At 41.5% G+C, this 26,690-nt stretch overlaps 1 protein-coding gene across 1 annotated transcript in view; it reads left to right on the top strand.

Annotated features, from left to right (window-relative positions):
* HUWE1 (HECT, UBA and WWE domain containing E3 ubiquitin protein ligase 1) overlaps window positions 1–26,690 on the top strand; it is a 1,134,422-nt gene that overhangs the window by 142,673 nt on the left and 965,059 nt on the right. The window contains exons 15-16 of the mRNA XM_080273518.1: window positions 25,134–25,479; window positions 25,607–26,050. Of these exons, the coding sequence (XP_080129644.1) occupies window positions 25,134–25,479; window positions 25,607–26,050 (790 nt within the window). The remainder of the gene's footprint in view (window positions 1–25,133; window positions 25,480–25,606; window positions 26,051–26,690) is intronic.

The following is a 26,690-nucleotide window of genomic DNA, read 5'->3' as shown; positions in this document are numbered from 1 at the left end:
CTACTTTCATAATAATAGTAATGATAATAATATGGATACTAATTATCATAATGAAAAACCATGCTATAGCCACTCTATACAATCCACAATGGTTGATTATTGATGTTAATAACAATATTAACAACAATTCCCAGTGTGAATGTACTGACATCTAAACTGTAAAGACTGAATAATGTCATTATTCACCACCCAGTGCTGTAGTGTAGTGTTGTGTTGTATCCATAATCCATAATCATAGTCCATAATCGGTCCAGGTCGTCATCAAGCGCGGCAAGCTGGCAACTAACCAAAACAATGTGGTCAGGGAATATTTCATTGATGTGACCACTCACTAGCCTAGCAGCCAATCAGAGAGCAATGCTAGGCTGGCTGAGTTATTATTGGCTCAGGGCTGTCCTGGCTGACAGAAAACACACACTCCAGGAAGCTGGGAGATGGCATCACTACTATACGCATACCGGACTAGGCACATGTAGCCAAAGTCTTGCTAAGAGTGAAAAAGTTACCTTGCTTCACGAGCATTTCAGTGTTATTTTGATGGAATGTCCAACCACAACCATTAGAGGAAGGTCAATGTAGTGATATACTTCATAAAACGAATTATGTAGTAAATGTCGGCTAGCACCGTTTTTATACGCAGCCCCTCAATTGAGCTACGCTCATGTGGTGCCGTCTCAGTTGGTCAGACTTTGCTTTAAACTCATTTTAGTTTTTGAACTGGATGATCTCTTTGTCCATGTGATTCCACAGAGCAGTGCATCTATAATATGGAAAACTGTACAGTATTTCTTGATATATTTCAAGCAGTTTGTCTTTTTCAATTTCTTTCCATGTTCTCTTGTTGCTCCCCCATCCTATACAAACTGGCCATTTCCATCAGTTTTATCTACTCCCATCAATGCCCTGAACACTGCAGTCATGTTGTCCCTCTCTATTCTTTCTTGTACGGAAGGCAGACCTAGTTTTTCGAGTCTTTTCTTGTACGATAGATCTGTCAGGCTAGGGATGGATCTTGGTTGCTGTTCATTGTATTCTCTCATTTTTTTTCATATGTTTATTTTTATGTGGAGGCCACACCACTCCTGTATATTCTAACCTGGGACGGATCATAGCCACTACCAACTTTTTCATCATCTTCTTTTCCATGTATTGAAATGCCACCCATATTTTTGTCAAGAGCTTATGTCTCTCAGACAGTCTTGTTAATCTGTTTTTCAGGTGACATATTTTCCTGGACTAACACTCCGAGGTCTTTCTCTTCTCATGCTTTTATGAGTGGTTCCTTTCCCTTTGAGTACAGGTGTTTTATTTTGATGGCATAAGTAACGTCATCGGCCAGCTTACGGCTGTTTTTTGGATGACATAAATATCATCATCAGCCGGCCAAGGTGTTAATTATTTCATCTTCGCTGCAGCCACAGTATTTACTATTTCTTCACCATCGCTTATTTTCTTCAACTCATCTTTTTCTTTTTTCATTTTATCCATTTCTTTATTAGCAGTTTTGGTGTTTTTTATTAGTTCTATCACCAGACTGGTATCGCCTTTCTCAACTTCTCTGTTTCCCTCTCACCAAATTGGTGTCACCTTTCTCACTTCTCCATTTCACTCTCAGCCAGAACTTATTCACCAGACTCCCTAGGACAGTCTGTCTATCTATCTATTGCCAGATGCCTCAATCCCCTTTTGGGGTGGCCACAGACAAATTGCCTCCACGTCGTCCTGTCCCCCGCCATTTTACTGCCCTGCTCCCAACTCACACCCCCCTCTCTCATATACCTCTCCACCCCATCCCTTCATCTCATCCTCGGCCTCCCCCTCCCTCTTCCCCCCTCCACGTCACTCACATACACTCTCTTCGTCAGTCTTTCACCCTCCATCCTCTCCACATGGCCAAACAGTCAACCCATGCTATATGTGGGATTGCCACTCGTGGGTTCGAATATTCGCGGATTTTGGGGGAAATTATTTTCAGAATGCACATGAAGATACTGTACTGTATTTCCTGTTTTTCCCATGACAACCAATGTTCCTAGTGGTTCATAAGTGAATTTTTTGCATGTATTCCATGAGAAATACCATCCTATGCCGTTAAATTGTGCATTTACCTCTGCACAGGTATTCCTCGGTATACGATACCCCTAGATTCGATACCCTGGCTTAACCCTTACACCGCGGGCTTGTTTTGCTTTGACTTGCGGCTCCCGCGGGCATATTCGCACTCCAACAGACTCTCTAAAAATATTTGCCAAAAATCAGTTATTAGTCCTGGAATATTAAAATCACATATACTTATGGCACATACCTTCAGCTTTCCCCTTGGGTGTTTGTTGAGCCTTTGTCGAGTACCGTTGGACTTGTGGAGACCTCTGAAGTTGGGTAATGAAGTCTCCACTTTACACTTCCTGACAACTCGTAATATGATTACCACAGCCTGATATTATCACTAGAAACACTAATCTATGATTCTCAAATTGTTTGGAATCCATACTCCCCCCAAAAAACACTGTGAAAGCAGTGAAAGTTCGAGGGTGTATGACCATCCCACTTCTGATTGTTCGCCGCTAGTGTTGTCTATTATTCATAAAAACACTCACAGTTTATATTTCTGTTACTATATAACACTTATATATATCTACAGTCTTTATCCATAAGTTTCCTTCAGTAATAGTAGTTTATTGTCACTGTAGGGATTCAGTTTCTTTCAGTATAATACGTAGCATTCACTTTCTCGTCCTGTATACTAGCATTGAGAGTGAATGTCACTTTCACCTTCACTCTCATAACTCACAGTATTCATACATGCTAGAGTGAGACTTTCACTTTCATTACTCCTAGTATATATACTCGTATTCTTATAATACCACTTATTTACATTTCTATTTACGTTTTCTACTGTATTTACATTATTTACATTTCTATTTTATTTACACTTATGCACTGTCACTTGAAGTAACGTATAAAACTATTTTCCACTGTTCACTTATATTTACATTCATTGCTTTCTTGCTGTTTACACATTATTTACACGTTATTTACAATTCCACTTGCACTGTTTTACTCAATAAAAAGATCATAGTCACTCTCTATCAATTGTCAGCCCTTTAGCTCTTTCCACACGAAGTTTAGTAGGGGGTAAAGGTCACAGGGCCCTTTGCATGGGGCTATAAAGCGACGGAAGTTAGCAGGAGCAAATCAGACATAATCCCACTTTCAAAGACGACAGTGAACTGATAGTGGTGGCCTCCTGCCGCCTGGCTAGGGTAGGTGCAATACTACCAACTTCAGCCCTATGAGACCTGCTGGTATATAGCAATTAAATGATTGGCAGGAAACCAAGACAATACATAATAAATTAGGTAGTTCAAGGTGAATGTAAATATCACTTAGGCTTGTCCCTTCCTTTCTTATATATATTTTTATTACGAAAATAGATTATACGGCATATTTCAAGGGGAAATAAACAGCGAAAATTAGCGAACTAGTGCACGTGAGGTGTTGTCAGGTGATAATTAGCCAATTCTAGGTGTATGGCACTCTCACTTACCTTATTTCTTTCTTGTATATATTATTTGGTATAAGAATAGGGCATAGGGCTTATTTCAATGGATGAAATCAGTGAAAAACTCCAGGGAAGATTTACTTAGCGTAGCACGGCTGGGCAGGCGAGAGGATAGGGTAATGGAGGGGAGGTAGGGAGGGGAGTCAAGAATGGGGAGAAATGGCTAAATTGTCAACAATGGATGGGAGTACAGATGAGATTAGGAGTGCTGACTGGTGTTGGACATTGGCAGTACTGATAGATGATACAAGCTACCACTTCAAAGCCCGGACGAATTCAGAATAACACAGAATCACAAAAGTGTTGCCCCGCGGCATGATACCTTGCTCCCAAGCGTCATGAAAGTGACGCCCCGCGGTTAAGGGGTTAACGTTGGGGGTAGAAATTCCGCCATACCCTGCCTAACGATGGCCAGATCCTGGTTTAACGATGGGGTTTGATTTTTTAAAACTAATTTTGGTGATATTTTAGACTAAAATTGCATGTTTAGGTTGATTTATAAACTGCTTTTAGACCGATTAATTTCAGATGTTGTTTTTTGTAAGCTCTTTACAGGTGTTAGGCATAGGTGAGCTCCTTTTACAGTTATTAGGCCATTTAAATTGGCTTTAAACTTGTTTTTTTGACTCATTTGGGTGGGTTTAGGACTTGGTTGGGGGGAAACCCAAGGCTCAGAAATGCATCCGTGTACCTGTGTACTTTACATGTTAAATCTACCCCGTGATTCAATACCCCGCTTAACGATGGGTTTTTACTTAACCAATTACATCATTAAACTGGAGTTTACAATACCTGTATAGGCATGTGCTGGTCAGCACAGGGCATCAGCAGCATAAATCTCCCACCCTTCTCTCATGGTAGCAGTTTTCCTGAGAGATTCATAAGTGATTTTTTGCTTGTTTACAGTGAGAGATATTGTCCTATACAGTTGTACTGTATGTATTGTACAGTTACGATAGGCATGTGCCGTTCAGCACAGGGTAGCAGAAGCATTTGATATTTCACCACTGAAATCTTCCACCACTCTCTGTAGGTATGTAGTACAGTACTCCTGCTCTGCTGTCCCAGTGAGAGTCTGCTTATGATTGACCCTTAGGGAAAGCATCTGCCTATGCATGATCTTTCGCCCTATCCTGTCGGTCAGACACGGAGGGGACCCAGGCATACTCTTCTGCACTCATTCCCTCAGTTCCTCTCGCGGATTGAGCATTTGTGTGTGTTTAGCAGGTGTGTTTATTGTAATAGTGCTACACTGTCCACAAACCCTCTGAAAATATGGGCTTTAAGCATGCCACTCAAGATGCTCTGGCTTTTGAAATGAAGCAAAAGAAGTCTGTGATGTCACTCATGAATAAAGTGAAGTTGCTTGACATGCTGCATGAGGGCCAGTCATTCGTTGCTGATTTAGCACTCCACCTTCCATCCCAGCTACCCCTGGTGACCCACCTGCACCCAGTGCTTCTTATCCTGCCATGCAGTACAGAACATTTGTCATTTATTGTCCATCATGTACTGCACAGCAAACTCTCATCGTCATCATCATCATCATGGGCGAGTACCCCTTACAGTCCAGCCTTGTTGTACGACACCTCGTTATGTGATATTTCGCTACAGTGATGATTAAAAAGTTATACCCTGTCTTGGTACATTAGAAATTAAATTGTGATTTAGCTTCAGGGATATATTTTATGGCCCCCCTCCGAGAATTTCATGCAGACATGGAGTTGCACGGAAGCTAAAGTGGTCGCCCAGTGTTTACATTATCTGTGAACATTGCCTTCCATTCTGTCTTATGCATTAAAGGCCACTAAAACACCATTGTCATCATCAAATAACAGTGCAAGTGCACAACAAATAGTGCAGTGTGCAATATTGTGAAGTGATACTTTTATGTGTGTGACATACTAAAGCTTGTGACCTGGAAATCATGTTAACCTTATGTAACCACCATTCCCTGTTTGGGGCTCTACTCTTGCATAAAAGGTTACTGAAACACTAGTGTTATTGCCATATAATAGTGCAAGTTCTTAAGAAATAGTGCAATGTGCAATATTAAGTGAAGTGATACTTTTTTGTGTGTGAAATGCTGAAACTTGTGACGTGGAAATCGCGTTAACCTTAGGGCACTTTCACATGTGTGCTTGAACAAGTGCTGGCAACACATATGCAACACAATAACGAGCACACTGCAAAGATGTTGGGAACAGCAGTGTCCACATCATGTTGGCAACATCATGATGAAGTCTCAGCTGCCTGGTATGGACTATTATATCCCATTGCCTTTGCTGCCAGTGTTTGAAACATGTTTGCAAACATCTGTCCAAATACTGCTGCATACACTTACCCAAACGTTGCCAACCGTGTTATCAACATATGTTTGAGGACATGTGTGGACATGCCCTTACATAACCACCAGCTCCTTTTGGGGCTCTTTACAGCTGACCGAGCCAAAATGCCCGCCCAGTGTTTTTTTTTTTTTTTTTTTTTTTTTTTTTTTTTAACACTGACTGTGATGGTTGCCTTTTGATTTATTTTGTGCATGAAAGGCCACTGAAACACCATTTTTTTCACCAGATAACAGTACAAGTGCTCAACAAATAGTGCAGTGTTCAGTATTAAGTGAAGTGATACTTTTATGTGTGTGAAATACTAAATTTTGTGACTTGGAAAGCATTGTAACCATCAGCCCCTTTTTGGGCCAGTACATAGCTGACTGAGCCGAGATGTCCACCCAGTTATTACATTTGCCATGATCAATGCTTTTCATTTTATTTTGTGCATGAAAGACCACTGACACACGATTGCTATTGCCAAATAACAGCGCAAGGAGTGAACACTGTCATTTGGGTTATGGATTCTTGCCCATCAGGTGAGGTACAATACAACATGGACAACTAGGCGACTCAACAAAGAGTATTTTATGTTTGACCATTGAATATCTAACCTGTCATGGAATGCACAGTAATAAGTTTAAATAAATATTATTAATTATGAAAGCCATAAAGAATAAATATTTCATGCATTGATAAAAACTGTGACATCGATAAATCATGTGTTTGCGTTCGAGCAGTTCTTGCTTTAAAATACAAAGGAATTTCTAATTGATGCTGGAAAATAAAGGAGCTCAGCAACCAGAACAGTAACTAAAACGACATAAAGAGAGGCCGTTGAAAAGGCCATCTCAATTGCATAGTCGATTGCATTCCCTGTCATGATAATTCCTTTCAAAACATCAACATCAGCGATTCTCCGTCACAACAATTCACACCTTGGACAATTCTGCATCATTCACAAATTATTATTATGCACAACAGATGTTTGTTTAATTTTCCTGGGACCATCTTACAGTGGGATTGTATACAGTGCTGCTGCTGCTTCTTCTGTGCTGAGTTTGAATACGAGTCGGAGATCACATGCTCCAGTGACCTTGACTGGGTACAAGTGAAACGGTCACAGGTTTTAGGCTTAGGTTAGCTTCTTTTACAGCTGTTAGGCCATTTAGATTAGCTTCTTTTACTGCTGTTAGACCATTTAGATTAGCTTCTTTTACTGCTGTTAGGCCATTTAGATTAGCTTCTTTTACAGCTGTTAGGCCATTTAGATTAGCTTCTTTTACTGCTGTTAGGCCATTTAGATTAGCTTCTTTTACTGCTGTTAGGCCATTTAAATTAGCTTCTTTTACAGCTGTTAGGCCATTTAAATTAGCTTTAAACCTTTTTTGGACTCATTTGGGTGGGTTTAGGACTTGATTGGGGGGGGGAACCAAATGCTCTAAAACGCATCCCTATACAGCACTTGACATGTTAAATCGGCTCCCGAGATATGATACCCTGCCTAGCTGTGGATTTTTACTTAACCAATTGGATCATTAAACCGGGGTTTGCATGGTCACTATACTGTACCCAGAATTGCTCATGCATAAACATGTAATGTCTTTTTTGGATGTATTAATGTGCCATGAAATGTGTTTACAGGTGTTAATGTTGGTTTGTAGGCACAGTACTATCACAGTTATCCGGTATCTGGACAACCAGGAAAATTAATGGATTGGCAAATATATAAATAAGATATAACCATGTGCCACTTTGAATGCCGGCCCAGCACTGGATAGTCACGTGTCACACGAGACTGGGTGAAGTTGGGTGATGTGAAGTGAAGGGATTTCCGGTCAAGGTCATTTCCTAGTTAATCCCCTTCCCAGCCCTCCTCCCCTCTTTCCCCCTTTCCCCTCCTCTGATTTAGTAACACTCCATATTTCCATAAATCACCAGTCAGCTTACCACAGCCAGTCTGTAAACAAGCACACTAGCTGTTGTGTTGTCCTGTCATGATAGTCATTTGTACACCTGGTGACGCTTAAAGTGCAAACTGATCTAAAGTACATTGTGATCACCTTCAAACAGAAGCTGGACAAATGCAACAGTCTTGAAAATGACTAACATTATAAGACACAAAATTTAACATAGGAAATTCCATGACTTAACAATGTCAAGTCCCAGGTACTGAAGCTGAAGGAATTTTTGTGAAAAGCAAGATGAATAAATCAGTTGAAAAGGTTTACTCTTTTTTGGCCAAAGATTTGTGGCAGCTACCAGTACCATTTTCTGCATAATGAACCGACTCTAACTACCCACAAGCTTCCAGTATCCTACAGTACCTGGGCAAATTCATCTTTTAATATTATTCATTATTTTATTCTTAAAAGCATGGAAAAATAAACTAAAGAAACAAATCATGAGAATTAATTGGTGAACTGATGATTAGAAAAGAAGCGTTGTACAGTAGAATTATGACTACTGTACTCCCTTGCTAAAGGTGAATGTAGGGATGTAGGGAAGAGTAAAGTGATGGTCTTTGAGAGAGGTGAAGTCAGTGAATGTACAGCGAGGTTGGATGGTGAGGAATTGGAAAATGTGAGTACGTTTAAGTACTTGGGTAGTGTGATGAGTAAAGATGGAGGTTTGGAGGGTGAAGTGCTTGAAAGGGTACAGCAGGGAAGAAAGGTTGCTGGTTCTTTGAAAGCAGTGATAAGAAACAGGGAAGTGAGCATGGAAGTGAAAAAGTTACTACATGACAGTATTGTGATACCAACTCTAACGTACGGAAGTGAAGCTTGGACGTTGTTGGAAGGACACAAGTCAAGAGTGAGAGCCGTGGAAATGAGTTATTTAAGAGGAGCCTGTGGAGTCACATGGAGAGACAGGCTGACGAATGAGGATATAAAGGAGCGTTGTGGTGTTGATGTGGATGTGATAGGAAGCGTTATGAGGAACACACTGAGGTGGTTTGGCCATGTGAAGAGGATGGAGGGTGAAAGACTGACGAAGAGAGTGTATGTGAGTGAGGTGGAGGGGGAAAGAGGGAGGGGGAGGCCGAGGATGAGATGGAGAGATGGGGTGGAGAGGTATATGAGAGAGGGGGGTGTGAGTTGGGAGCAGGGGAGTGAAATGGCGGGGGACAGGGCGACTTGGAGGCAATTTGTTTGTGGCCACCCCAAACGGGATTGAGGCGTCTGGCAATAGATAGATAGATAGACTCCCTTGCTCACAGTTGTGGAAGCGACTGTGGCTCACACATTTATTTCTCACCTACCGTGGGAATGGTAGTGCTTTGGTGGACACCTGTGCTGCTAAGGGGTTGGCAGTAGCCCACACCTACTTTCGGCACAAGATGATCCACCGGTATACATGGACAGTAATGAGGAGGATGGATGGTGAGCTTGTTAAATGAAAGGCAATGATAGACACTGTGTTTGTGGATGAGCAAATGAGAAGACAAGTGTTGGATGCAAGAGTGTGGAGAGGGTGGGGAAATGTAGTCTCAGACCATCACTTAGTGATGGCCAAGGTAAAGCTGCAAAGAAAATGGTTGAGGAGATGAAGGGGAAGACAGGAGGAAACAGCTCCTGTGAGAAGTGTGGAGAATTTGCAAGATAGTGAGAAAATGGCAGCGTATAAGAGCATAGTGGAAGAAAGATTGGGAAGATATGAGCTAGAGCAGATGGAAGGGGTGGAAGATGAATGTAAGATATTCACGGAAGAGATAGGCGCTGCGTGTGAGGTAGTTTGTGGAGTGAGGAGGAGATGCAAGGGTGTGCAAGGGACAGCATGGTGGAATGATGAGGTGAATCGAGCTGTGGAACAAAAGAAGAAGGCATATAGTGAATGGTTGGCGAGTAGAGGTAGGGGAGAAAATGAGAGAGAGAATAGAGATGTATATGTGAGCAGGAGAAGGGAGGTGAAGAGACTGGTGAAGGAGAGTAAGATGAAAGTGGATGAAGAGTTTGGGAGGAATCTGAGTGTGAAATGGAGGGACAGTAAGAAATTGTTTTGGAAGGAGGTAAAGAAAGTAAGGCATTGTGAAAGGGGAAATAGTAGGGGAGTGAAAGATGTGAATAATAGATTGTTGGTGGAGAAGAGAGAGAAATTGAGGGGTTGGAAGGAGCACTTTGAGGATTTGTTGAATGTAGAGAGTGAGAGCAGTGTGAGTAAGTGGTTGGGGAATGGCTGGGAGAAGAAGAGATGAGAGGAGGGAGGAAGAGATCAGTAGGGTGGAAGTAGTGGAAGCAATGAAGAAGATCAAGTTAGGAAAGGCCCTAGGAGTTGACGGAGTCTGTGGTGCAATGCTTAGGTTTGGGGATGAGATTGTTGTGGAGTAGATATGGAAGTTGTGTAGATTGGCTTGGGAAGAGGGAAGGGTTCCAGAGGACTGGAAATCAGGTATAATTATTCCTTTATACAAAGGAAAAGGGGATAGACAAGTATGTGGTAACCATAGGGGTATTTGCCTTCTTAGTGTGACTGGTAAAATATATGGTAGAATACTCATTGATAGGGTTAGGCATATGACATAGGAGCTAGTTGGAGAAGAACAAGGGGGATTTAGGAAGGGAAAAGGGTGTGTAGATCAGATATTTGTTCTAAGATGTTTATTGGAGAAGTATCTAGAGAAGGGAAAGAAAGTGAATGCAGCCTTGATGGACTTGGAGAAAGCTTATGACAGAATAGATAGGCAAGGTATGTGGAAGGTATTAAGAATATATGGAGTGGAGGTGAAATTGTTGAGTGCTGTGAAGAGTATGTACGAAGGAGCTAGGGCTACAGCGAGAGTGGATGGTGAGCTGAGTGAGTTCTTTGATCTCAATGTAGGACTGAAACAGGGTTGTGTGATGTCTCCATGGCTGCTTAATATATACATGGATGGGGTTGTAAAGGAGGTGTAAGGTAGGACAGTGGATGTGGGGGTGGCTGTAATGAATGAGGGTGAGATTTGAAAGATTCCGGTGTTGCTGTTTGCTGATGATACAGTATTGTTGAGTGAAGATGAATGGGAGTTGCAAGGTTTGCGTGGATGAGTTTGGGACAGTGTGTAGGAGGAGGAATCTGAAAGTTAATGTAAACAAAAGTAAAGTTATGGTGTTTGAGAGGAATGAAGTCACAGAATGTACAGTGAGGTTGGATGGTGAGGATATGGAAAATGTGAGTGCATTCAAGTACTTGGGTAGTGTGATGAGTAAGGATAGAACTTTGGGGGATGAAGTGCGTGAAAGGGTACAGCAGGGAAGGAAGGTTGTTGGTTCACTGAAAGCAGTGATGAGAAATAGGGAGGTGAGTATGGAAGTTAAGAAGTCACTGCATGATAGTATTGTGATCCCGACCCTGACGTATGGAAGCGAGGCATGGACCTTGCAAGAGGGGAACAAGTCAAGAGTGAGAGCAGTGGAAATGAGTTACTTGAGAGGAGCATGTGGAGTGACGTGGAGGGACAGGTTGACGAATGAAGAAGTGAAGGAATGTTGTGGGGTGGATGTGGATGTGGTTGAGAAGATTGGAAGAAATACACTGAGGTGGTTTGAACACGTGGAGAGAATGGAGAATGAACGACTGACTATGAGGGTGTATGTAGGTGAGGTGGAGGGAGGGAGAGGGAGGGATAGACCGAGGATGAGGTGGAGGGATGGAGTTGAGAGGTATATGAGTGAGAGGGGGGGGTGAGTTGGGGGGAGGGTAGTCAAATGGTGGGTGACAGAGCGACTTGTTGGCGTTTTGTCTGCGGCCACCCTTTGCGGGATTAGGGCATCGGGCTATAGGTAGATAGATAGATAGATAGACCACCGTTGCCCCACCCGCACTCGCCACTTAGCTGTTTTGCAGATAATATAATAAATAACAGTAAATGAAACATATACTTTATTTGAAGCAGTAGAAACACCTTAGTACTTCCAGATTGTCTCTTATATTTTTTTAAATTAATTATGGAGTGGTAAATAAACGTTTCTTGCAAATCTGTTTCCTCATTGTTTAGCTATTTTCAACTTGTTTGGCTCTCAGTGTAATAGAGGAAGAAACTGTCCTAATCCAAGTGTTTAACTAAACCTAATGTAACCTAGCGTATCCCATCGCGTCCAGCATATATTTCTGCTGATCCTTTTCCTAGCAGGGCATTTCTGAGTTTTTTTTTTTTTTCCCAGCTAATACTTAACCAAAAATAAAAAACTATCTATCTACCTATCTATCTACTGCCAGACGCCATAATCCCATAAGGGGTGGCCATTTGACTGAGTTTTGTTTTACAGGGAGGGGCACTAACCCTCCACCAACCCACTCACCAATGCTTCGACTTCAAGCTGCTAGTCTCAGATTGTCTGTGAAGTGCATGTAGTTAGAGAGAGTGAGTGGGGAAAGCGAGCAACCCCCCCCCCCCTCCCCCCGTGTCCTTACGCGTGGCTGAGATGCGATGGCACAAGTCAAGGCTTATATTAGTCCACCACAATAACACTTCCAGGAAACTGCTGTCCACCACAAGCACCATTTCCATATAGGTTTTTTCAAAAGTGTGACGTGAGTGAGGTTGTAAGTGCAGTTACTGTAGTAACAACCTTGAGGCAAGGCTGGCTTAGCCCACCAGCCCTGCACCCTCTCGCCTCACCACTGCTCCACCATACCTCCACCAGTGCCTTACACACACACACACACACACACACACACACACACACACACACACTTCTATCTATCTATCTATTGCCAGACGCCTCAATCCCGTTTGGGGTGGCCACAAACAAATCGCCTCCACGTTGCCCTGTCCCCCGCCATTTCACTGCCCCGCTTCCAACCCACAACCTCCTCTCTCATATACATCTCCACCCCATCCCTCCATCTCATCCTCGGCCTCCCCCTCCCTCTTCCCCCCTTCATCTCACACACATACACTCTCTTCGTCAGTCTTTCACCCTCCATCCTCTCCATATGGCCAAACCACCTCAGTGTATTCCTCCTAACGCTTCGTATCACATCCACATCCACACCACAATGCTCCTTTATATCTTCATTTGTCAGCCTGTCTCTCCATGTGACTCCACAGGCTCCTCTTAAATAACCCATTTCCACTGCTTTCACTCTTGACTTGTGTCCCTCCAACAACGTCCAAGCTTCAATTCCATTCGTTAGAGTTGGTATCACAATACTGTCATGTAGTAACTTTTTCACTTCCATGCTCACTTCTCTGCTTCTTATCACTGCTTTCAAAGAACCAGCAACCTTTCTTCCCTGCTGTACCCTTTCAAGCACTTCACCCTCCAAACCTCCATCCTTACTCATCACACTACCCAAGTACTTAAACGTACTCACATTTTCCAATTCCTCACCATCCAACCTCGCTGTACATTCACTGACTTCACCTCTCTCAAAGACCATCACTTTACTCTTCCCTACATTCACTTTTAGATTCCGTTTCTTACACACTCTCCCAAACTCATCCACCAAGCCTTGCAGCTCTCCTTCATCTTCATTCAACAACACAGTATCATCTGCAAACAACAGTACAGGGAGTTTCCAAACACTATCCTCCCTCACCAGGGCCACTCCAACATCCACTACCCTGCCTTATACCTCTTTTTTTTTTACCCCATCCATATACAGATTGAATAACCATGGAGACATGACACATCCCTGTTTCAACCCAACCTTCAAAGAGAAAAATTCACTCAGTTCACCATCCACACGCACTGCAGCCTTAGCACCGTCATACATACTGTTCACGGCATTCAACAACTTCCCATCTACTCCATATATTCTTAATACTTTCCACAATCCTTGTCTATCCACCCTGTCATGCTTTCTCCAAATCCATGAAAGCCGGATACAACTTCTTTCCCTGTTCTAGAAACTTTTCCACTAAAGATCTAAGAATGAATATCTGATCTACACAACCTCTTCCCTTCCTAAAGCCGCCCTGTTCTTCTCCAACTAATTCCTCTGTTCTTTCTCTAACTCTGTCAGTAAGTATCCTACCATACACTTTTCCTATTATACTAAGAAGACAGATGCCCCTATGATTGCCACACACTTCTTTTTCCCCTTTTCCTTTGCACAAGGGAATAATTATACCTGACTTCCAATCCTCCGAGACTCTACCTTCCTCCCAGGCCAATCTGCACATCTTCCACATCCATTCTACTACTATCTCTCTCCCATACTTCAGCATTTCACCACACACTCCATCAATTCCTGGGGCTTTCCGAAGTTTGACTTTCTTCATTGCTTCCACAACTTCTATCCTACTGATTTCTTCCTGTCTTCTCACCTCCCTCCTTCTCCCAGCCATTCCCCAGCCACTTATACGTGCATTACTTCTAGCCTGTATGTTCAACAATTCCTTAAAGTGTTCTCTCCATCTGCTCACTTTTTCTCCCTTCTCCACTAGTAATCTACCATTTTTATCTTTCACTCCCCTGCTAACTTCACTTCCACCCTGTCTTACTCTTTTCACCTCTTTCCAGAACATTTTCTTACGGTCCCTCCACTTTACACTCAAGTTCCTTCCAAATTCCTCATCCACTCTCTTCTTACTCTCTCTTACTAATCTTTTCACCTCTCTCTTTCTTTCTGCATGTAACTCTCTCTTCCATTCTCAACTTCTTCCACGCACCTATTTCTCATCCATACGTTGTATGCTTTCTTCTTTTGTGCCACAACCTGTCTCGCCTCTTCATTCCACCACACTGTTCCTTGCACACCCCTCCGTCTTCTCTTCATCCTACACACGACATCACATGCTGCACGTATTTCTTCTGTAAATATCCTGCACACACCATCCACCTCCCCCATGTGCCCCAATTCATATTTGCCCAGTTGTTCCTCCACTTCTCTCTTATACTCTGCCTATTTCTCATCCTCTTGTAACCTTTCCACTCTCCTTACAAATACTCCCTCCTCCTGTCCTTCGCGTCTTCTGTTTCTCCATCCTAAATGGACCTTGATTCTGGCCACCACCAAGTAGTGGTCAGAAGGTCCACTCCCCCAACCTCTATAAGCTCTTGCATCCATTACACATTTTCGTATCCTTTCATCCACACACACATAATGAACATTGCCTTCCTTTCATTCAGTTCACCAGCCACCCATCTCATGACTCACCATGTATACCTATGAATCATTTTGTGCCTGAAGAGGGTATTGGCTATCACCAACCCCCTCCCAGCACAAATGTCCACTAACGCACTGCCATTCTCATTTATCTGAGCAGGCACACCGCTCTCACCAACTGTTCCATCCACCTTCACATTCCCTACTTTACCATTCATATCACCAATCAAAAACACTCTCTCATTCCTTCTAATCTTTTCCATGCACACTTCCACATTTGTCCAGAACTCTTCTCTCACTCTGCTAGCACGATCTTGCGTTGGCGCATGCACACACACAATCGCCCACATTTGTATTCCAACTTTAAGTCTTACCCACACAATCCTTGACCCAACTGATCCATACTCTCTTATGCTCTTCTTCCATCTTTTACTCACAACTATACATACTCCTTCTTTTGCTCTCTCATTCTCACCTACTCCTGCTCATATACCCCATCCACACTCACACACACTGCATAAAAAGAGAGGTGATAAAGATGTAAGGAAATTTAGTTTCCCAAAATGAGCTATTGATCAGTGGTATGCACTACCGAGTGAAATAGTGTGTGCCAAAACGATTCACAAATTTAAGGATATGTACGATTAATATGGTTTAAGACACGGGACAGTACGAGCTTGACTCATTCCTGTAAAGATACAATTAGGTAAGAACGAACACACACACACACACACACACACACACACACACACACACGAAGATGTATGTTTGCCTTGCCTTGTTGCTCGTTTCTAACACCAGTGTGGCATTAAAAGTTTAGGTATTAGTACATATATTACAGATACTACCACTACTGTTATATTAGTACATATATTACAGATACTATAGTCTCACCAATCTAAAACCAAGGTTTGGGTGGGGTCTGGCCCTGGGTGCAGCCATGCCATACTTCCTAAACGAGCGATGAGTAGATTCTGTTATATATGTAATAGGCATCACAGATAGGTACACACATACTAATACAATATAAACATAAGTATTCTAGCACATCAAAGGAAGGTAAACGTGTAATGCATATGGCTCTTGTACATCAATAAAGAAACGTGGCATACATATTTTACAGTGTTGCTGAAAAAAATGTAGTTACTTTTACCGACTTTCACTATAGTTCTAAGTTGGGTAAGTAATGTAATAATTACGTTTATAATATAATTTGAAGGAATCAGTAGAACATACGCTATTTTCTTAATAGAAATAAATACAGTAAGTTAAATCACTCACGAGCGGCAACATCCAGGCCCATACTAGGAATCATAAATAATATATGAGAGAGAGAGAATGCGATTTTTAAATTCATTATTTTAGTTATATTTATAACTTAAATTAGTTTTTCTTTACACACACACACACACACACACACACACAGAAGTGGGTGAAGTCATGTCAGGCCAGGTGGTGAGATGTGAGCGGCGAGCTCTAACGGTGTCAGGTCAGCCACTAGCCAATCAGAGTATAGGAAACAAGGTAACGATGTACGCCAGGAAATCCCTGGCTGGACTCCACCCAAACCTTGGTTTTAGATTGGTGAGACTATACTACTACTATTACTACTGCTACCACCATCACCACCACTGCTACTACTACTACTGCTACTACCACCTCTACTACTAATACTGCTACCACCTCTACTACTAATACTACTACCTCTACTACTACTGCTACTACTACCACCACTACCTTGACTACTGCTACTACAGTAATCCCTGTACTTTCCGGATGCCCACTTTCTGGACTCCCCACTTACCAGACATTGTGGGCCTGGACTTTCAGAACCCAAAAAATGAAAAAGAAAAAAAAACAAAATTCAATTTTTCCCACCCATAATTTGAAATTGCCGCACAGCGCCAAACAACTGTTTACACCACTCCCCTTTCTCCCCTTCCTTCCTCCCCCCTCCCCAGTCATAGTTGCCATTTGGTATTTTGCATTACCAAATTTGGGCCAATTTGGTACTGAAAAGTTTATTTGGTGGTGAATCAGTATGATCCATTACCAAACAGATTTTTCACATGTATGACGATATAGAGAATGGGGACGGTGGACTGTCTGCTTTCTTTGATTAATCTGCTAGCACACATGACGCAAAAATAGACATGCTGTTGATTATAAGGAGAATGATTATTTCCATTTGTACATTTAATTAATGAAGAATAAATGCTTCCTTTAAGAATTGTGTAATGAAAAGTTAAATTTGGTAATTAAAATTGAGGAGTTTGGTAATGTGGCCGAGTTCAGATCTGGCAACCCTGTCCCCAGTTACTGCCTAACCATCGTTCAGGGACGACGTCCATCGTAATGGATGCCGCACGTGCTCGTTTTTTGTGAATAAACAGTGAATAAACTTCAATACCTTGCCACTAGACCACATGGGAATTTACAGTGTTGTGCAGTGTTAAGAAATTAGAATTTAGAGTGCAAAGGATTAAATGTGGAGTGAGTGTGGAGTGCAAAGTGGCGGTTGAAACTGGTGTGGTTCAATTAACAAGAATGTGCAGTGTTAAACAATTATGACTCACAGTGCAAAGAATTAAGTGTAGCACAACACTGGATTACAGTATGTGCTTGAAGAGCATTTTCACAGCTACTAGAGCCTTAAAAGGGTTAGTGGAGGCGGCCACAGACGTGCTGTAAGTACAGTACCCTGTACACTGCTAGGCCTAAGTATTTTCCATACTTCTAATTCCTCATTCTCCGGTTTCTTTTCATTTATTTCATGCTTTATGTCCATTATTGGTGTGAATAGGGTCTTAAATAGGTTTAAATAAGTGCTATGGAATGTCCAGTAGGGAGTTATTTAGGTGGCTTTCAAAGTTGGGCTGGGTTAGGGTCATAAGTACCAGTCCAGCAGTCAGAGGCCCACTTTCCAGATGGGACCACTTTCCGGACATGCCTTTGGCTCTATTACATCGGATAGTGGAGGAATTACTGTACTTCATCAAACCTAAATGAGGCCTTTAGAGGGAAAACCAGGTAAGTGCCAAAAAAAGAAAACAGAAAAAAAACGCTGTTAAAGTTTGTGTACTTTAAATACGACATAACTTTTCAACCAGTGAAGATATTCTGCTCTTGTTTTTTTGTATCCATGTAGCCTAATTCATCTACTTTTCCGTAATGATACTCAGATGCTGATAATTAGTGGTATTTTAAATGAAAAAATTCAAGAACATCTTCATTCTCCTCTTGTTAGACAACAATCGACGACAAAGTAGCAGTACTTCTACCCATAATATGTGTTATTGTAGGTCAGCTATAAGATATTGAGACTGAAAATATGTCTAGGTAAGTAAGGACATGTGCCTTTATGGTGGTGTCATAAAAAAAAGCTTGGTGGTATGCGTCGAGCCACGTGATTGGCGCATCTTGCAGCCACCTCCTGCTGTGTGGCGCTCGCCTGGTTTTCCCTCTCACTCTTAGTCTCACATACATGCGGCTTACAATAAGTGCATGTTTTGACATGAATACTATGGTAAAATCACTTAACTCAAGTAGGAAAACTGAATATGATGTTGGTTTCCAAGGGTGCAGTACTTGGGAGAAGAAAATACTAAGCCAAAATGGACCTAATGGTAATGTCATGGAGTGGTTGGCAATCAATAGCAGTACGGTCGTTCACAGCCCTTTAAGAAATCGTAATTTTCAACCATCTTAGGGACATCTTTTTCACTTAAACCCTTGTTGTAGTGGTAGAAGAGGATTTGGGGAATAAAGTGGTATATGTAACTCCGTTTCTGTCCGGGGTGGCGCTTACCTGGTTTTCCTTCCAAGCGCCTCAAATAATATTGTGAAGAAAGAAGTTATCCACATACTATCCATAATCCACTATATTTTCTACTATAACAGATTTTTTTTTCCTGTGATTTGTACTTTTTCATCATAACAAGTACATACACAAATGAAAATTTTCAGTAAAAAATAAGGCACTGATTTCATCATGAAACAGACTTTCTGCATCCATTATTCAAATAACTATACACAACACAGATGCAAGGCTTTCCCTGCCGCGCTTCCTCCTCCCTCCCTCGTCCCCCTCCTCCCTTTCTCCACTCTGCTATATTTTCCACTGTAACATAATTTTTTTCAGTTGATTTGTACATTTTCATCATAAAATATATACACAAAAAAACTTTCGATAAAAAATAAGGCACTGATTTCATCATGAAACAAACTTTCTGCTTCCATTATTCAAGTAAATACAGTATACACCGCTGGTGTGAGGCTTGCCCTACTGTGCTTCCTTCTCTCTCCCTTCTCCACCTCCTCCCTTTCTCCACTCCCTAACTCCTCTTCTATCTCCTCATCCGTGCCAATATCCCACTCTCCAAGATCGTCAGTACCCTCTGAACCATTTCCATCATCAGAAATAGCAGATGACCATACAGGGGGAAACGATGGGCACACAGTGGAGGACTCACATGATCCACCCTTCTCATCCGATGCCTAAATATTGACACTCATCATGGCGGTCGCTTTCCTCGGAGGCAGAGTCACTTTCTCCACTCACAATTGGCGATAATGCCACCTTGAGTTCTCTCCCTATCACACTATTTCTAAGGCCTTTTCTGTTCTGGCCTTAAGACTTCATTGGTGTTGAAGTCGGCGGCTGCTGGCACTCAGCCGAGGATCGAGACACAGGGAATATTTTTGCGTGGGTCTATTCATTATAGAGGTATGCAGGTAACTCTAGCATGACTTGGATGCATGCAGGAGGATTGCCAATGGCTGCATGTGGTGGAAATAACCCACGGAATATTCAGACAATGCCCCAAAACACTAGATCATATATACATGCCACCCAGACGTCCCGGGTCGTCATATATACGCGACACTGGGACGTGATGGGTTAACTGTAGTCAATAATTTAAACCAACCTAACCTAGCCTAACCTAGCATCCAGTTGGGAAGTTGAGAAACAAAAACCATCTTTGAGTACTTTGCATAAGGCAGACAATCGTAGGTACACCTTAAGGAATGTGATCAGTGGAAAATTTTGTAGCAGGAATAGGTAATTTACCACCCAGAAAATAGTCAGAAAATACAGAAAACAAATTGGAGGAATATGAATTGGTAAGGTCCATCGACTGCTTCAAGTTCATTTACCTAAATAACCACAAATTGCAAGCACAGCAGTTTTTCAGACAAAATAGATGCTTCATTTCCTTCAGCTGTGTTTTATCTTTTCTGCCAATGGAAATGCGTTTTAAGATGATGTCATCTTAGAATGCATTTGCATTGGCAGAAAAGATAAAATCTAGCAGATAGAAATGTAGCATCTCTTTTATTTGACAAAATGAGTGTGTTTGCAATTTGTAGTTATTTATAATATTATCTGCAATATAGCTGAGTGGCGAGTGAAAGGTAGAGTGATGGTGGGCAAGTGAGAAATAGATGGGTGAGCCATGATCGTTTACACAACCGTGAGCAAGGGAGTTGTGATAATTCTGCTGTACAACACTTCTTTTCCATATCATCAGTTCACTAGTAATGCTCAAGGTTTATTGCTTTAGTTAATTTTTCTGTGTTTTTATGAATAAAATAATAAGTAAGCCCTTAATTCACGCGAGGGTTACGTTCCTAGACCCTTCGTGTATGTGGTAAATTCGCGTATACATTCTGCCCTTGTGGGCACATAATTATGCATGTCTACTAAGTATATTACATCTGAATAATACTGTTTATGCATTACATACACCTTATAAACTAGCATAAAGTATGAAAAACAACAAAAATGTAAGAAATTTAACACTAAAACCGGACAAGCACAAGCGTAGGTGGAGACACGTCAGCAGTCTGGTGCACAAACCCTCACTGCCTCCCATATGCTACATTCTGCCTTCTTTATTGTCCAAACAGTTGACTCATTCACCCCAAACATACGGTTCCAAGCCAGTTCACAGGTGTAGGTGAAGACACTAGCACAGTCTGGTGCACTAGCCCTCACTGACTCCCGTATGCTATGTTCTGTCTTCTTTATTGTAAAAACAGTTGACTCACCCCAAACACACGATTCAGAGACAGTTCACCACGAAGTCAGTTCACCATCAAAACATGGACGATTCCGTCATTCTATAATTATACTTATTAGTGATTAATTAATACTTTAATAACTAATTTTCAGGTAGATTTTATATCTCATATAAGTGAAAAACTAGTGTACTGTACTTACTAAATAAACTGGTATGTAAATAAATGACGGGGAATCGTCCTGACGGGGAATTGCCGCCAACATTCCTCCCTTAAGTTTGTCCAACACTTTAACTTTCTCTACCAGCAACATCACTTTATGAGTCCGTTTTGGTGTGTTACCACGTGCATCACTAGCACTATGCTTAGGCCCCAGGTTGGCAGACAAGGCAAGCAATCACTGGAAGGCAGAAGAATAAACCACAAATAACGATTCGCGAGTCATGCATGGTTCGACCGTCGGATTCAAACTGATTGTGTGGACCGACCTTCCACACACACACACACACACACACACACACACACACACACACACACACACATACATATATGTATGCACACAGGCAGCAGGTAGGCATTTTTATATTTTATTTATTTCTCTTGTATATTAAAATTATTTATTTGAATGCTATAATTTTATTTTAATTATTGTACGAAAAATTCGTGGATAACTGAAATCGCGTGAAAAAAGTTCGCGTGAATTAAGGGCTTACCTGTATTGAACAAAATAGACTTACTGTGTGCATATGGCACTACTGCAAGACACTGCAATCACGTTTACATTAATGGGGTGAGTTTAAGAGGTTGCTTCAAATGAATAAATGTTTGTGTGGCCCTGGATACTAGTGGTAGTGTACTTATTGCAGTGCTATAGTCTACAGTATGTATAAAAGTAAATATGAGATGTATGGGAAAAGTCCGTGACTGGGAATCTTCATTCTGACCGAGTTTGTTTACTTCTGATGGCTTTCTTCTTTCTGCCTTGGTATCACTTCAACTTCTGTATTTGGCCCTCTGTGATTTTTTCTCAGACCCATGTTTTGCATGCCAGACTACTCACCCCTATTAAAAATACAAAACAGCACAGCACTCAAGGCCCCACATTACAAAAGTAGATATCATATATTGTGGCGTATAAAACACACTTTTTTTGTGTTTCATAATTAACTTGAAATATCTCCATGCATCGTGGAGGCCAGACGAGACAGGTTAGCATGGCTCCATTTAGAAGAAACTCATATACTGATGGTCATCTCACTGCATGGCATCACAGGTATTTTCTAGAGTATAAAGACTTGATTTATTGTAAAAAATTACATTCACTTGTGTGTGGATTCAGAGTGACTTGGTGGCAAACACTTGTAGTGGGAAGTCCTTTCTCCTAGTTCTTTTGGATCTGTCTGCAGCTTTTGATACAGTAGATCATAAACTGTTGTTGGATGATCTGTATTTTTATGGCGTTCGTGATAGTGCCCTTTTGCTCCTTAAGTCGTATCTGTCGGACAGATCTCAGAGAGTGGTTGTTGATTACGCTAGCTCTGATTCTGCTCCTCTTCTATTTGGAGTCCCTCAAGGATCAGTTTTGGGTCCAATTCTATTTACTATCTACACAAGTAGTTTATCGTCTCTACTTGATGCTCATGATGTGTCCTATCATTTTTATGCTGATGACACCCAGCTCTATGTTAAGATGTCAGATATCAACGATACTAAGACAACGTTTGAATCTCTAATGTCTGATATTAAGATTTGGATGGCAAAGAGGAAACTTAAGCTGAATGATGGTAAAACTGAGATCATCATCATCAGAGGAAACAGAAGGGGTGATGACACTGACAGTGCCCTGGCTTTGAACATTGGCGTGTCACAGCTGCATCCAGTCAGTTCTGTTCGAAATCTGGGTGTTTATTTTAATTCTAAGTTAAATTACAAAGAACATATTAATCAGGTTGTAAGAGGGTGTAACTTGCATATCAGAAATCTGTACTCTGTGAGAAGATTACTGAATAGACGGTGCCTCTTAACATTGGTCCATGCAGTGGTCTTGTCTCGTGTTGATTATTGTAATTCACTGTGGGTTGGTCTCCCAAATAATGTACTAACAAAAGTTCAGTCTGTGTTGAACAGGGCGGCATGGCTTATCATTGGTTTCCCCCGGAGAACCTCAACTACCCCGTTTCTGATTGAGTTGCATTGGTTACCAGTAAAGGCTAGAATTGAATTTAAACTGTAACTTATTACATTCAAGGTTCTTAAGTTTGGTGAACTGAAGTATCTTGCTGAATTGTTAAAACTCCCATCGACACGCCCGGGTGTGATGTTACACAGTGAAGATGATTCCTTGCGTCTTGATGAGCCAGGAGCCATTCACCAGTGATCTTTCTCTGATCGTTCTTTTGCATATAGAGCCCCTAGATTATATAACAGATTGCCATTGTCCATAAGATAACTTTCTACTGTTGAATCCTTTAAGAGACAGCTGAAAGCCTTTCTTTTTTCAAAATGCTATGACCTGGAGAGAGGTACTATGACGGATGATTATAGGGTTTAATTATTGCCACTTTCATGTATATATGATGTAGCTTGTATTATATACAAGAAATGTCACAATTCTTGTAATTGTAAAAATAATGTATGTGTGTCGAGCGCTAGTGAATTCCCCAAAGGAAGAACTGGCGCTTTTGAGAAACAAAAGGCCAGATTATTATTATTATTATTATTATTATTATATACGCAGCAAATTTTAGAAACACCCAAGTTCAAGAACACAGAACACTCGCAGTTTGTTTACAACTGGCAATGTGATGGTCTAGGGGCTTAGCAGTTTAGCATACATTTTACTCTAGCAAGCTAACATGATCATTGGTGAACTTCCTGCTAGCGTTCTGAAAGGCTGTCATGATCACTTCACTTGTCATCCACTCACTAACTAGCAAGGGGATTATATTGGAGATGTTGGCTAGCATGGCTGCTGAATCATATAACAGATGTCTCTCGCATATGGAAATTCAGCCACCCTTGTTAGGCTGGCTTCTCTTACTGATATTTTGTTTCATTAAAGACAAAAGTATCATGGAAGGGAATAGTCTTATATTACCTGTAACAAAAAATAGGAAGAACAGTTGTAATGTTAAACAGTATTGCCTGAAATTACAGCTTCACTATTTTTCAGCCATGACTGAAGTAGTTTAGCAATGTTTAAGCCACACAGGGCTCAGCCAATTACAGTACTATGGTATGAGAATGGGAGAAAATTTACTGAGTAGCATAATTAACACAATATTTAAAATTAGCAGTGCCTAATGGGAATTCATAGGTACATCCTCCATTTTTGTTGTATTTCCAGCAGACAAAGCGATCAGAGTGATCGATGCCATTCACCCTCTGCCTCACTGCTGCCCTAGCAAAGCTATCATGATTGGCAGAGGTGAATGCAACCCAATGTGTTGTGTATGTGTACTTAAGATGTGTATGTGTACTTAAAGAGGGAGGAGTGGGTGAAGTCCAAGTAGGGGCATAATGATAATCTGCTTATCATAATTGCTTCATCTCAGTACTGTATTTTTTAGGTTAATTTATTCCTGCTCACCCGATGGTTTTCTTCAGTTCAGGAAGCATCATATACTGAAAGGGTTAATGTGGGATGAACCAAATGCCTCTAGTTTGAAAAGTTTTGTTCTTGCTCAGTGAAAACATTTGCATTAACAGTAGTAAGAGAATGTTTGCAGTAAGCCAGCTAGCCCATGCTTGGCAGCTTCTTTGACTAAACTATTAGAATTAAAGAGGATAAGAAAGAGGAAGGCTCTCCCTCGCTCATCTAACCTTTCGGCCGAGACTGGTAGAAGATGTTTGAAGGAGTAACGTAGGATTTTGATTGGACATTTAACGAGAAAGATTGTGTGTATGGGAGTCGAGTGGTTGAATGAATGTAGATCTGTCTCACTACTTGTCTTTAATTCTATTTTTCTGGCCCACTATCTGATAATCACCTTGGCATTCCAGTGCAAAATGATATCCTGATATTTGAGAATGGGGCTGCATTTTCTCGTGCATTTCTTAGAGCTGTCACATACTGTACAATGGTAGCTCTCTGTAGTATGTTGAGTGTGTGTGTGTGTGTGTGTGTGTGTTAGAGAGAGAGAGAGCGAGCTAATCCACAAACTGTTTTCGAATGTTTACTTTTGTAGGACAACAAATGACAACTCAAGTGATGAGGAAGAAGAGGAGGAGGAAGAGAGGGAGTCTGGTGTTGCAGGACCACCTGTACCTGGTGGTGCAAGAGAAGATCTCCCTCTTTCTGATTCTGCCCAGGGAGAGAAGAGACCTGTACCATTGGTGGATTATGTTCTTAACGTAATGAAGTTTGTAGATGCTATCCTCAGCAACAACTCTACTGATGACCATTGCAAAGAATTTGTTGCACAGAAAGGCCTTGTACCCCTTTTGGGCATTCTGGGCCTTCCAAATCTTCCCATTGACTTTCCAGTTTCTCAGGCGTGTCAGTCTGTAGCATCAGTTTGTAAATCTATTCTGGTAAGTAAAAGCACATCCTTTTCGGATGTTTCTGAAATGTTTATATATGAGTATATAATGATTTTCCTTTTGTTTTTTCTGTGTACTGTACTATATAGGTGTGAATGTTCATATGTAATTGTTACAGAATCTGGCCCATGAAAGTGGAGTATTACAGCGAGGCCTGCAATGTCTTAATGAGAAGCTGGAGGCCCTTTCACCATTGCACCAGCCACTACCTGCCCCTGGTGGGTCAGTTCTGCTCAGAGAGCTGGCAATGTCTCCCAGTCCAGGTGAGGCAACAGCATCCCCCCAGGCCACCCCACTCCTTCATACACTCAGTGCTGTACATGCCTACATTATGATGCTGGTCCATGTCTGCCGAACAGGCCAGACAGAGATTAGGCAAGTTTCGATCAATCAGTGGGGCACGGATTTGGGGCTACGGGTTCTTGCTGGCCTCACGCAGCTGTACACTTCACTGGTCTGGGAATCCACCGTCCTTCTGGCACTCTGCTCTGATGATGCTCTCCCAGCAGGCTGTTTATTTGGAAAAGAAGACACAGATAAACTGCTCCCACCTGATCTGAAGGTTAGTGATAGCACTGTAACTAGCCACTGCTTTAAAGAGCCTTGCATTACTCTTGTGACCATCAGATAAAATTTCATCATAGCAAGAGATTTTACATAAGAAATATTGGAGAAGTGATGTAGACTGATATGTTAGTAATGCAAACTGATATGTTAGGATAGTTTGGACATGCTTATTGAGATGGGGATGGTAACTGGTTTAGGTGAGTTTCAGATATGAATGTGGAGGGAAGAATGGTCAAAGGCAGTGGGATGAAGTCCTGCACAGAGTTCTGGAAGAGGAGTTGATTAGGGACGTAGCTGAAGATCTTAACACAGAGAGCTCCCATCATGTGAATAGATGTGCATATCGTATAATCTCTTCACCTAAACTTGGTTGAAAATTGTCCTTTCTGCATCTTGAAAGCTGAGCATTAACAACAGACCGTCATCTGAATAAAATGCTGATTATGAAGAAGTGCTGTGGAAAGAATGTTGAGCTGTTGTTTTGTCTTATTCTGCCACTGAGGTACATGAAATAATCCACAAAATAACAAAATATCTAAGCCAAGTGAAGATGAAAGAACTACAGCATGGTGAATGGTCTCTAAATGAATATTTAAAGATTGTTCACAGTGAAGTAATCATAGATTTTTTTTAAT

Source organism: Coenobita brevimanus, chromosome 55 (assembly GCF_032717465.1).
Source record: "Coenobita brevimanus isolate Jiangsu-jjx chromosome 55, ASM3271746v2, whole genome shotgun sequence".
Lineage (NCBI taxonomy): Eukaryota > Metazoa > Arthropoda > Malacostraca > Decapoda > Coenobitidae > Coenobita > Coenobita brevimanus.
The sequence above is the reverse complement of the archived record's forward strand: the minus strand, read 5'-3'. Positions and strand labels throughout refer to the sequence as shown.